The sequence below is a fragment of the Schistocerca nitens genome, chromosome 3, assembly GCF_023898315.1.
Source record: "Schistocerca nitens isolate TAMUIC-IGC-003100 chromosome 3, iqSchNite1.1, whole genome shotgun sequence".
In the NCBI taxonomy this organism is placed as follows: Eukaryota; Metazoa; Arthropoda; class Insecta; order Orthoptera; family Acrididae; genus Schistocerca; species Schistocerca nitens.
Genome location: NC_064616.1, coordinates 904,009,660 through 904,022,166, shown reverse-complemented (window position 1 = coordinate 904,022,166; position 12,507 = coordinate 904,009,660). Strand labels below are relative to the sequence as shown.

Here is a 12,507-nt window from a genome sequence, read left to right as displayed (position 1 = left end):
ATTCATTGCTCATGCCAGACATATTAAGGTCCACAAAACATTAACTTTCTTGTTGTTGACATGTTTGCAATAATTAAATTTTGCTATGGGCAAGTGTTTGCCAGGTTGCTTCCTCCAGTCCATGTTTTCCTGCTACTTTTCCTTCTTTTCTTGTTCCTACTATCCCCATCACAACTGAGTCTTTGTTTCCTGAAGGATTCTGAATAATTTCTTTTGTATTAACCTTTTTTTTCCCCAACCTTATCACCTATAAATCTAGTAGCTATGTATATTTGTGCTACTGTGGGGGTCACATATTTGTTATGATAATTCATTGACTACAATGTATGTTTTATGGTGTTTTGCCAATATTCTTGTTTTCCTTTTCATTATTATACCTACTCCTGCACTATGCATATTTGATTTTCTGCTGCTAACCCTTTACTCATTTGAGCAGAAATCCTTCTCTTTCTGTCACTGCACTTTACTGACAGTTTACTTCACTTCAATATATCCATTTGTTTTTCCAAGTTACTTAACCTGTCTACACAATTAAGGGCTCATAACAGTCTACACTATGTCTCCAAGAACACTAGATTTGGTTTTTCCTAATGACAACATCCTCCTGAGAAGTCCCCAACCAAGATTAGAATTGGGTACTATTTTACATTGAAATATTTTATGCAAAAGAATTCCACCATTATTAAACCGTGCAATAGAGTTGCACGTCATCAGAAAATATAATAGTCGTAATGTCCCCTTGCTTTCAATAAGGCCATTGTGCCTTATGTTATAGGGCCAGATCAGTCAGTAATCCCAACTGTTGTCCCTCTTCAGGAGCTGTATATTGATCTAAACTCTCCACATATAACCTTCCAGCTGGTTTGTACCTGTGAATTGGCAGTTTGTATTGTTGAGGCATACAAACCATCTCACTTAGCCAAGATCCATGATTCATGGAACTAGTGGTAGAATTTGAAACACTATGACAGTGTACATATTTAACACTGCAGTTGGAAGAGCTATTAGCAGTAGATAAAGAATGTACACATGCTGTAGAATTTTGTTAATTCCAGTATACTTTTGCTTCACTGTAAATTTATTTGCTTTGCTCATAATATAAATAAGCATCTGTATAACCGGTTTCATTATTAAATACCAATCTTCATATCTGCAAAAAGTAACTTTAGTTTTCTTAGATATTTGATGGTTATTAAAAAAGTGAAACCAAATATCTGACTGCTTCTTTATATTGAGATTAAGATAAATAAATTTACTGAGAACTGTTACTGAATGCATTTCTCCTTAACTGCCTAGGTCAGTGATTACAAATACTTTTGTTTGTTTAGGTATCTTGTTACAGAATAGTAACTGTCATTTGCCTATTGAGTTCCTGAATATTGATTTGACATACATTATGATGATATCTGCATAAAGTAGTATTTGTAGTTTTCCACAACAGACTTACTCCTTGATATAGTCTTAGGCCATGTGTGAGGATATAATATTATGCAGTGGTATATCATATTTGAAAGTTACTTTGACTGGGTAGTAAAAGCATCACACCAAATTTTCTAAATGTGTTTCTTAATATGTGAGTGGTCAATTTAGCTGCATTGGAAAGAGATTATTTTACTTCTCTGTGTTTTTGAAGAGAACCTAAACATAATTTTCTCTAACTCTTTTTCAAGATATGGGAAGGGGAAAGTAGAATCATCTTGTATACTGTCAGTCTCAGAATAATTCACATTAGATATGAATCTCAGAATAAACATGTTAATTAAATATTGCAGCTATTCATTAATGTAGTGATTATATATTATTATACTTAGACAGAACAGTGCCAGTTGTTTCCAGGGAGTCAAACCATCTACTCAGAGTCTACCATGTTTATTTTCATTCTTCGTACAATAGAATTTATATATGTTCATTATCAAAAGTAGTTTTTATGAGCAGGTTCAAAATGTCAGTTTTAATTTTATTATTGTTGTTCCATTTCTTTTTTGTCCCATTGTTACGTTAAACATATGAAATGATGCCGAGAATGAAAATATGTTATTTGGCATCTCATTTCATATAATGTTGCTGGATGAAGTCAGGTTTTACATATATATTGTTCAACAGTCTTAATGAATATGGGCAGTCTCAGTCTGCAAATATATATCACCAGCTAAACCTTTCTTGCCTATTTAATTATCATCAAGATGGGATACTTTTTCTAATACTTTTTATCATCAACTAATGACATGAATTGCTTAGATGACCCATTTACCACCAATGTATGTCTTTTGACATTATTTGCATATTCTTTTACTATGTTAGCTACTGTTGTTTTTATTTCAGCCTGTTTAAAACCAGAAATGACCTGTTATTGCTATGGCAGGTTCAGCATATTATTATTATTATTATTATTATTATTATTATTATTCTCATTCTCATTCTCTCTCTCTCTCTCTCTCTCTCTCTCTCTCTCTCTCACCAAGTGAGGTGGTACAGTGGTAAGATACTGAACTCACATTTGAGAGGATGGTGATTCAAATCCCTGTCCTGACATCCAGATGTTTGTCTTCCATGATTTATCTAACTTGCATAAGGTGAATGCTAGAATGGTTTCTTTCAAAGCGCATGAACAATTTCCTCCCCTTTTTGAGCTTGTGCTCTGTGTCTTAACAACCTCATTGTTGATGCAACCTTAAACCCTGATCTTCCTGTTTCTTTTCTTATCCATCCCCCCTCTCACCTCCCTCTCCTCTTTCAAATAATGCCGTAATGGTTTTAGCTAACTGTCAAGTGAAGGCCACGTCTAAAGAGTCTGATTTGGTGAGTTGTAGCATGGATCTGATGTATGTATCTTTGTCCTTGCTTGACTTTTGCACTTCAGAATGCATGTTAAATATTTCAGTTGTAATGCACATAATGTTTCTGTGATATTCCATCAGCTTATTAAGATGGTAAGTAAATTCTCTTGCCGTTACTACCTTCTTGTAATTGTCTGTTTTTAACAGCATTTCCTTGCATTCCTTGCCATTAATATCCTTGTACAAAGACTGCCTTATTACTTAGCGCTAGAAAACTGCATGTTATAATTCTTCACTTCCCTTCACTGTTGCAGCTACTAATGAGTGAGAATAATGTGGTGTCATTGTTACTTACTTGGCATGAAATGCATGCTTACCTTCCAACAGGTATGGAGACTTCCATCCAGAATGCTTGGGAGTTAGGAAGAATGTGAAAGAAAGTTCAGCACCTAACCGCTGTATGCTAAAAGTCAATTTCATTTGAACTGATATATTGGTTTTCAAACAACTTGCAGAAAGGGAAATAGATGAACAGATACTTACAGAAAACTTATTGAAATGCTGATAATAGAGATTCATTGGTTTGGCATAATGTTAAAAATTAATAGTTCTTATAAGAACATTTGTGAACATTCTGTGTTTGATTTGAGACTTAAAAGTTTTTATTATGCTTTAAAAATGTATGTGTTTGCTTTGCAAACTCATTTTTTATCATTGTCACTGTGTCAGTTATAAATATTCAGTGAAATATACATTGTAGTTACCATTGCCACTAGCTTATGATTGTCTAAATCAGTTACATTGTTGAATGCATTATTAAGGTAGTTAATAAGTATTCACTTTTCTGTTGATGTTGATTATTTAAAAATAACAATTCTATATGCTTGAGTTTTATATTTGTGAAGAAGTCAGAGAGCATTTGCTTCACTCCTAAGAGTTTTAGGATTGTAACGTAACAAATACATCATAATTAAGAGAACACATAATATAAAAAATAATATGGAGAGTAATAATGTGATAAAAAGTCATAATGATGAATGTGCAGTTTACTTTTTTATTGTTCTTTCGTCTAAGAGAATCATAATTTAATAACTTTTCAGTAAATTCAGAGGTAATCTCTCTGACTTACGGACCTAGTGATATTTGCAGCAAAAAATAAGTATGTACAAAAACTAAACTAAATTTACACATATGTGGGAAGTTCAACAGCTCTTCATATGGTTTCTTTACATGTCAAGTATTTTATGATATTAAATTGTTCTATACACTTTACTTTAATTTTTTGAAAGTATCGAAAATCAGTTTAATATTTGATTAATTTTGCTGCCACTCATTTATGCTGAGTGATTATAATCAGATGTTTATTTTACATGTAAGTCCATAACTATTGTACAGAAGTTTTTATAATTTTACAGTGCTGCAGTACTTAACCTAATGGCATTTTTCCTTCATTATTATTCAAGGATTACGGTTTTATATGAATGTAAACAATTTTCTATGTTCTAACATCAATAGAAATAAGATATTTTTAACATATACAAATTGCAGTGATTGTTTTATAGTGTGATTGGTGGTCAGTGATTCTGTCTTCTCATTTGTGCTTGTCTTCCATCTACTTTGAACTTAATTAGGACAATTTTTTTAGACATTCCTTACTCTATATTTGTATAGTCTTCTGTGCATGATTTTCTATGAAAATGTATGAATACGATAGTTTTTTTATACCATCTCAATTAAAATGAGGTGATTTTGGAACTAGTCATTTTGTAGTGCATTTTATTCGATATAGGGCAATATAATGGAAAGTCTCTCATGGTCTGAGTAGAATTTTAGTTTTTTTGTACATAATTGCTAGCTTGCCCTTGTAAAAAAAAAAAACATATTTTGTATGTGAAAGAATTGTATGTTGTTGCTAGTGCTTTTTGTGCATTGTTAATTTCAATAAAAGCTTTTGCAGTGAATGAAAATAAAACATTTTGTTAAACACAAAACCAGTTCTTCAGTGGGCTTTGACTGCTAACTTTCCAACTACTCATTTGCATTCTTTGTTTTTACTTTAGAAATGACATTATATATCACCATAAGCTGCTATTTAAATTCTTATTTGATTTTGTGGATGTTAAAAGTGCACAGTGAGCAATAAATCTGTATGACACATTATCACAATTTCATAATTACACTTGAACATTTGTGCGGTGTTATGTAACAGGTGTGTAAGACAGTGAAATGTGGGTACAAATATTACCTTTCTGTGTAATAACAGAAATATTACCATTTAAACTTCTCTCTGAGGTTCAAATTTCTTGAGGCTTCATATATTATAGTGCTGTTTGAGCCAGCCAAAGCATTTTGACCTTTGTTAAAGTTTATATTTTTAGATTTCCTCCACTTTCTAAAATTGCTTGGAATTTTCATTATTGCTGTAGGGTTTATTTTGCAAGTCTTGCATTTATTTTTATGTGCAAAGTCACCTGAAGTGCTGGTTTTCTGCATTCACATATTTGGTTATTATTCTTCTGTTGCAGTTTTAAAGTAATGGTTGTGAATGATTTGAAACCTTGCTTGTAACTGTGCTTTATTAAAAAAGTAGAAAGGCATGTTGCACTTCATCTCTGGTTGAAGTGAACCTTGGAAAAACAGAATGTACGTAAAAAAAAAAAAAAAAAAAAAAAAAAAGTAAGCACTGCGCATGGAAATATAAGAACACATGTGTAATTACAATTAGTTAATTCCAAGTTAATTGGGTATATTTAAGATCATTCAACTTAAGGGCATAAACATTGTTTTCTTGTAACTCGAGCAGTTTTCATCACAAAAATTTAATAAGAATGGTTACCATTATTACTTCTGGTGACAGCATGTGTGCTCATGAAACTTACACTGTTCACAGCATTCTGTTCACATTGCAAGTCATTTTACAGTGAGATCCTGGTATTCAAACATATCCTGTTGTCTTTGTGCACATTCATCTATGATGCATGGGGTGTAGTATGCTTTTGTGCCACAAATGCATTTTGCATTTGCCTTTCCTCATGCAGTCTAAAACGCTTTCTCTTTTTTTTCCCAGTTGATATTACAGGGGCACTTCTGTGTGTCACTCTCAGACTGTTTAAGATGCAGACCACCTGAAGTGTTGTTTACTTTTTGTGGAACCTTTAAATGAATTTGAGTTCACACAACATATTCATAAACTATTGTAGTTCTTTTGACTTTTGCAATGTACAGGTTCTTTTAGGAAAAAGGTTCAGATTTCAATTCCACCATACTGGTTTAGGTTTTAGATGGTTCCTCAGAATCAGTTCACGCGAATGCTTACATTTTTTCTTCAAAATGTAGATCAGAGTGTTTTCTTGTTAACAACTCCTACACTATAAAGAAATTCATGAAAAGAAATAATCAGTGAGTTACTAATCTTGAAATGGCCACCATGTAGCTATATAAATATTCTAATTGTCTCTGCGATCTTTTGTTAAAATAGCACGTTCCTCTTCGTAATGTTTTTTGTAAGTAAGATCTATGTGAGACTGAACAGACTAACTAATTGAAAAGTCACAGCTAACCCTCGCCCCCCCCCCCCCCCCCCACACACACACCTGTATCCCCGTCACATTGTCCAACTAAATTAGTTGCATAACCACTAATAACCTAGCTGAGCCATTAATCTCTAATCTGCCTTCTGCAGTATGCAAGTTGCCCTCTAACTGATCTTACTCAGAAAAGAAAGTAGAATGACATGGAATTCAGTGATTGTAAAGGCCAACTATTTGATTCAGGTAAGGCACCTGATACATTTTATAATGGTAAATCCTCAGTAGTAGACCAAATGATTTAAGTGTTCAGTTTTATGATACTGTAAAAGGCCCTACACACTCACAAGGAATTTTTTTATAGTTTCAAAAGAGATTTGGGAATATGAGGATAACTGCTAACATATTTTTCATTTATGCTGTGAAACCAAGAGAATAGTGCACATCTTTCTGTAAGATGATCAAGAAAAATTAGAAGTGCAAAATAGGTTTATTTTATTTATTATATGAGAAAATAATGCAGTTCTTCTAGAACACCCAATACTCTATTAATGGATATGTGCTTTAGAATTAATATGTTGTTCGTTAATGTTGAAACTGCATCTTGCATGAAGTATGTGAACTGACACTTAAAAGCATTCTTATAGTCCTATTGTGGGGTAAGAATACCATGTGCAGTTGCAGTGGAAAGGAAACATCACCAACTCAATCTCATACTTCAAGGAGCAAAAAGCACATGTGCAAAATATCAGGTTCTGCACAAAAAGTTTTGCCATAATTTTGACTTTACGCAGTTATGACCTTCTGAAAGTACAGATTTTCAACCTCTATGTAAACCGTTTGTTTGTCATTGCTCCACCCCACTGCAGCCACCTATTGCCCAAGTGTGATGTGCTCTTCAGTGATGTGACAACCAGAGCCTGCATATTTGCAGGGTTTTGAAGGCAAGGGAGGAGGAGGGGGAAGGTGCACACGTGTGGCGAACGCGTAATGAAATCTGGTTTGAGAATGTGTTTTTCAACGTGAAAGATAGGTGAGTAATTTTAATATGGTATACTATGTGTCAACCTCGCAAACATATACATACAATATTGTTTAACAATATTCTCATATTGATATTCAGCAGCTATATATACTCCTCAAAAGTAAAATGGGTAAATCAAAGCAACTGAAGAATTATTATGAAATGGATTTATAATTATTTTCAGTTTACAATTTAATGTTGCCAATCACATTGAAGAATAGTGTGTTTCCTGCATATGTTCTTCACTTTAACATTGTCAGCTTTAAAATCCAAAGAAAAATAACACACAACACTGGTGTTAATAGTGCTTTGCTACTTTTTTAATAACACCATTTATTTATTTAATTTACACTTTGTTTCTGAATCATAACATAAAAACATTAAAAGCAAAGAGTTAACTGCAGGTTAGAATTTGTATACTTTGACACAATGTTACTGACATCAAAACAGTTTTCACAAACCTCTTACTCACTCCGATGTGCCATATTTCACAGTCTGGCATTAAGCGGCTGCAGCAGTGTGGAGTGTGTGAGAAACACCCGGTGTGTGCTGTACATTCAGGAGGTCATAAGTGCGTACTGTCAGAATTATGGCCCAAATTATTGTGCAGGATTAATTGATGGAGCTGATATCTCGCGTGTCTTTTCCTCTTTAAAATCCAAGGTTGACTTGGTTATGTTTCCTTGTGAGTTACTTTACAATATGATACTACAAAACATGATACAGTAAAAATAAGCAAATTAAACAAACTACCTCTGGAAGTTGAGAGTATTCTTATAGTGAAGACAAAAGCAGCCATATTCTACAGTAGAACCTGAATGTGAAACATCCAAGGAAACGTGTTTGCCTTCATTTCCAGGAATTTAACATATTTGACAATGCTCATTATTTGATCATCTTGTGACTATAAATTGTTGGCTGTATGAGGTATCTGGGTCCAGCAATTATATGTACTATGTTTTGTTACGGTTACATGATGTGTTTTTGTGTATTTGAGCCACATATTGATGTTGCACACTATGATGTTCATTGAATCATTTACATTAAATTTTATGTCTTTTGCAGCCATACTTGCATCCTCTGCTCATATAATTCTTTCAATAATCATCTGTCATGAGCAACAGTTCATATATCTATTATCTAATGCTTAAGACAGCCAAAATGGTAAATATAACTTATTTAGTGATTAAGACATTAAAACCCGTCTTGGTTTTATGTTAATCAAACAACTTGTGGAACATGGTAGTTATGTCATGGCATTGCCATCTACTACGATGGCTTTCGTGGCAGCATCCACCAATGATATGTGTGCAATAAATGAAATGTTCCCATTGGTGTCCATAACCATAAGAAGCAATGTTCTCTTTACATGCATATTGTGTGGAGTGGTTAGATATATCCCACTTGAAAACAGACTTAATCAGTCTTTTTCAGGTTGTCAAGTAGTTCTGTTCCACATCTACCAACAGCTGACATCACAGTTATTACTGAGGAAGAATTTGTAAGAGTCAGTCAGTAGTATTAATGTTATATAATGAATTACTTATGAATTTTTGGTGTATTCACACCCATCCAGGCGCAGTGGTAGCACACTGGACTCGTATTCGGGAGGACGACGGTTCAATCCCGTCTCCAACCATCCTGATTTAGGTTTTCCGTGATTTCCCTAAATCGTTTCAGGCAAATGCCGGGATGGTTCCTTTGAAAGGGCACGGCCGATTTCCTTCCCAATCCTTCCCTAACCCGAGCTTGCGCTCTGTCTCTAATGACCTCGTTGTCGACGGGACGTTAAACACTAACCTAACCTAACACCCATCCACGAAAAGTTTGAAAATACCCAAAACTAGTAAAGGATAATACAATGTTGTTTTCTTCAGTCCAAAGATTAGTGTTATGGAGTTCCCCATGCTACTCTATCGTGTGCGAGCCTCTTCGTCTCCAAATAACTATTACAACCTTACATCCTTCTGAATCTGCTTACTGTATTCACCTCTTTGTTTTCCTCTATGATTTTTACCCTCCAAACTTCCGACCAATACTAAATTGGTGATCTCTTGTTGTCTCAGAATGTGTCCCATTAACCGATCCCTTCTTTGAGTCATGTTGTGCCACACATTTCTTGTCTCCCCAATTATATTCACTACCACCTCATTAGTGATGCATTCTTCTGTAGCACCACATTTTGAAAGCTTGTATTCTCTTTTTATCTAAACTGTTTGTCATCCATGTTTCACTAAAATACACAGCAACACTCCATACAAATACTTTCAGAAAGGATTTCCTGACACTTAAATCTATATTCTATGTTAACAAATTCTTCTTCAGAAATGCTTTCTTACCATTGCCAGTCAACATTGTGTGTCCCCTCTACTTCACTGGTCAGCAGTGATTTGCTGACCAGATAGCAAAGCTCATCCACTACTTTAATTGTCATTTCATAATTTAATTCCCTTAGCATCCCCTGATTTTATTAGACTGCATTCCAACAACCTTGTTTTGGTTTTGTTAATGTTCATCTTACATTTTCCTTTCAAAACACTGTCCATTGTGTTAAACTGTTCTTCAAAGTCCTTTGCTGTCACTGACAGAATTACAATGTCATCCACAAACCTCAAAGTTTTTATTTCTTGTCCCTGGACTTTGATTCCTACTCCAAATTTTTCTTTTGTTTCCTTTACTGCTTTCTCAATTTACAGATTAAATAATGTTGGGGGTAGGTTACAATCTTGTCTCATTCCCTTCCATGCCCCATGACTCTTAAAACTGCCATCTGGTATCTGTACAAATTGTAAATAGCCTTTTGCTCCCTGTATTTTACCCCTGCCACATTTAGAATTTGAAAGAGATTATTCCAGTCAACATTGTCAAAGGCTTTTTCTAAGTCTAAAAAAGCTGTGAATGTACGTCTGCCTTTCCTTAACTCATCTTCCATGAGAAGTCGTCGGGTCAGTATTGCCTTGTATGTTCATACATGGTGTTTCGCCTGTCTCATAAACCTTGCACACCAGATCGAAGAGTTTTGTCATTGCTGGCTCTTCAAGGCAATCAGTATTTTTAAACATTCGTATTTCCTTGCACCTGCTTCATTTGCTGCATTTTTAAATTTTCTCCACTCGTCAGTTAAATTCAGTTTTTCTTGTGTTATCCAAGGATTTGTACTAGACCTTGACTTTTTCACTTATTTGACCCTCTGCTGCCTTAACTATTTTGTCACGTAAAGCTATCCATTCATCGTCTTCTGTATTCCTTCCCCCTTCCACATTCTGAAACTCTCAACAACCTCTGGTTCTTTCAGCTTATCCAGGTACCATCTCCCTAATTTCCTATTTTTTCCAATTTCTTCAGTTTTCCTCTACATTTAATAACCAACAAATTGTGGTCAGAGTCCACATTTGTCCCTGGAAATGCTTTACAGTTTAAAATCTGGTTTCTGAATCTGTCTAACCATTATATAATCAGTCTGAAACCATCCAGTGCCTCGAGGTCTCTTCCACAAATACAACTTTCTTTTATAATTCTTAAACCAAGTGTTAGTGATGAATCAATTCTGTCAGTTGGCTTCCTCTTTCATTCCTTTCCCCTAGTCCATATTCACCTAATATTTTTCCTTCTCCTGCTATAGAATTCTAGTCCCCCATCACAATTAAATTTGGATCTCCTTTAACTACCTTAATAATTTCTTTTATCTCATCATACACTACTTCAATTTCTTCATCTGCAGAGCTCATTGGCATATAAATATGTACCACTGTGCTAGGTGTGGGATTTGTGTCTGTCTTGGGTAAGATAATGTGTTCACTATGCTGTTCATAGTAGCTTACCTGCTTTCGTATTTTCTTATTCATTATTAAACCTACATCTGCATTACCCCTACACAACTTTGAATTTATAATCTTGTATTCACATGACCGGAAGTCGTGTTCCTTCTACCACCAAACACCCCCCCCCCCCCCTCTCTCTCTCTCTCTCTCTCTCTCTCTCTCTCTCTCTCTCTCTCCCCCCCCCCCCTCCCCCCTCTCTCTCTCACTATATCTAACTTCAACCATCCGTTTCCCTTTTAAATTTTCTAACCCATCTGGCCGATCAAGAGATCTAACATTTCACATTCTGATCCATAGAACGCCAGTTTTGGTTCTCCTGATGACGGCATCCTCCTGAGTAGTCCCAGCCCAGAGATCCAAATGGGGGACTATTTTACCTCCGGAATATTCTACCCAAGAGCACACCATCATCATTTAACCCTAAAGTAGAGCTGCATGTGCTCGGGAAAAAACACTGCTCTAGTTTCCCCTTGCTTTCAGCCGTTTGCTGTACCAGCACAGCAAGGCCATTTCAGTGGGTATTACAAGGCCAGATCAGTCAGGCATCGAGACTGTTGCCCCTGTAACCACACATTTGTCTGGCCTCTCAACAGATACCCCTCCATTGTGGTTGCACCTACAGTACAGCTATCTGTAGCGCTGAGGCACGCAAGCCATCAAATCAATGGCAAGGTCCATTGTTCATGGGGTGGGGGATAATACAATAAATTTGATAATATTAACCAAAATGGTTGCTGCAAATCTCTCCTCAGTTGTGCGTAATATAACTATAAAATATACCAAAAATACCAGCTTCCTTTCACTATAAAGTTTTTCGCATTACTGTATCAAAAATGTTGTGAAAGAATAGTATGGCACACAATGAATTGCTTTTATCCATAAACATTGTGAATAATAGGTTTTCAAAGTTATTGCACCAGAATATAATAGCATAGTTACTGTTCTACCTTCGTGAATCTCACACGTCATAACTAAAGATTTATGTCTTCTTATTACGTCATATCTAAAAGGCTTGGTTATGGAAACACTTCTTTTTTTATATTGGAATTACCGTATATTCTGTTTACTCTTTTGTTGAATCATGTGAGTAAAGTTTTATCATTTATTAAGATTCATGCAAAAGGCATTTTAACTCAAACTCCACTCACATTCTATGTCCACGAAAAGATAGTGAATCAAATGGTTGTCATTGCAGACAAGTTTTTCACTTTTTATATGTTTCTGAAGGTGAAGAATATTATGTTCTGATAGTAAAGTAAATTTTGGGAACTTAGTTTCTCACTTTCTTCTTTTCTTTTTGTCAGACGTGTGGCCACTGCACCGACTGACCCGTCTTTCAGTCAGCCAGTATGCGTTTG

At 35.0% G+C, this 12,507-nt stretch overlaps 1 protein-coding gene across 12 annotated transcripts in view; it reads left to right on the top strand.

Moving 5' to 3' along the window:
- Window positions 1-12,507, top strand: part of LOC126248961 (CTTNBP2 N-terminal-like protein) — a 211,910-nt gene that overhangs the window by 158,317 nt on the left and 41,086 nt on the right. For 3 of the 12 annotated variants that reach the window (XM_049950505.1, XM_049950503.1, XM_049950507.1), the window contains one exon: window positions 3,165-4,752. The exons of 5 other annotated variants lie outside the window; for them this stretch is intronic. In XM_049950505.1, coding sequence (XP_049806462.1) covers window positions 3,165-3,200 — 36 coding nt within the window. In that variant the 3' untranslated portion in view covers window positions 3,201-4,752. Of the gene's footprint in view, window positions 1-3,164; window positions 4,753-12,507 lie in introns of those variants that run through there. 4 more of the 12 variants (XM_049950496.1, XM_049950499.1, XM_049950502.1 and 1 more) reach the window with 3 other exon arrangements.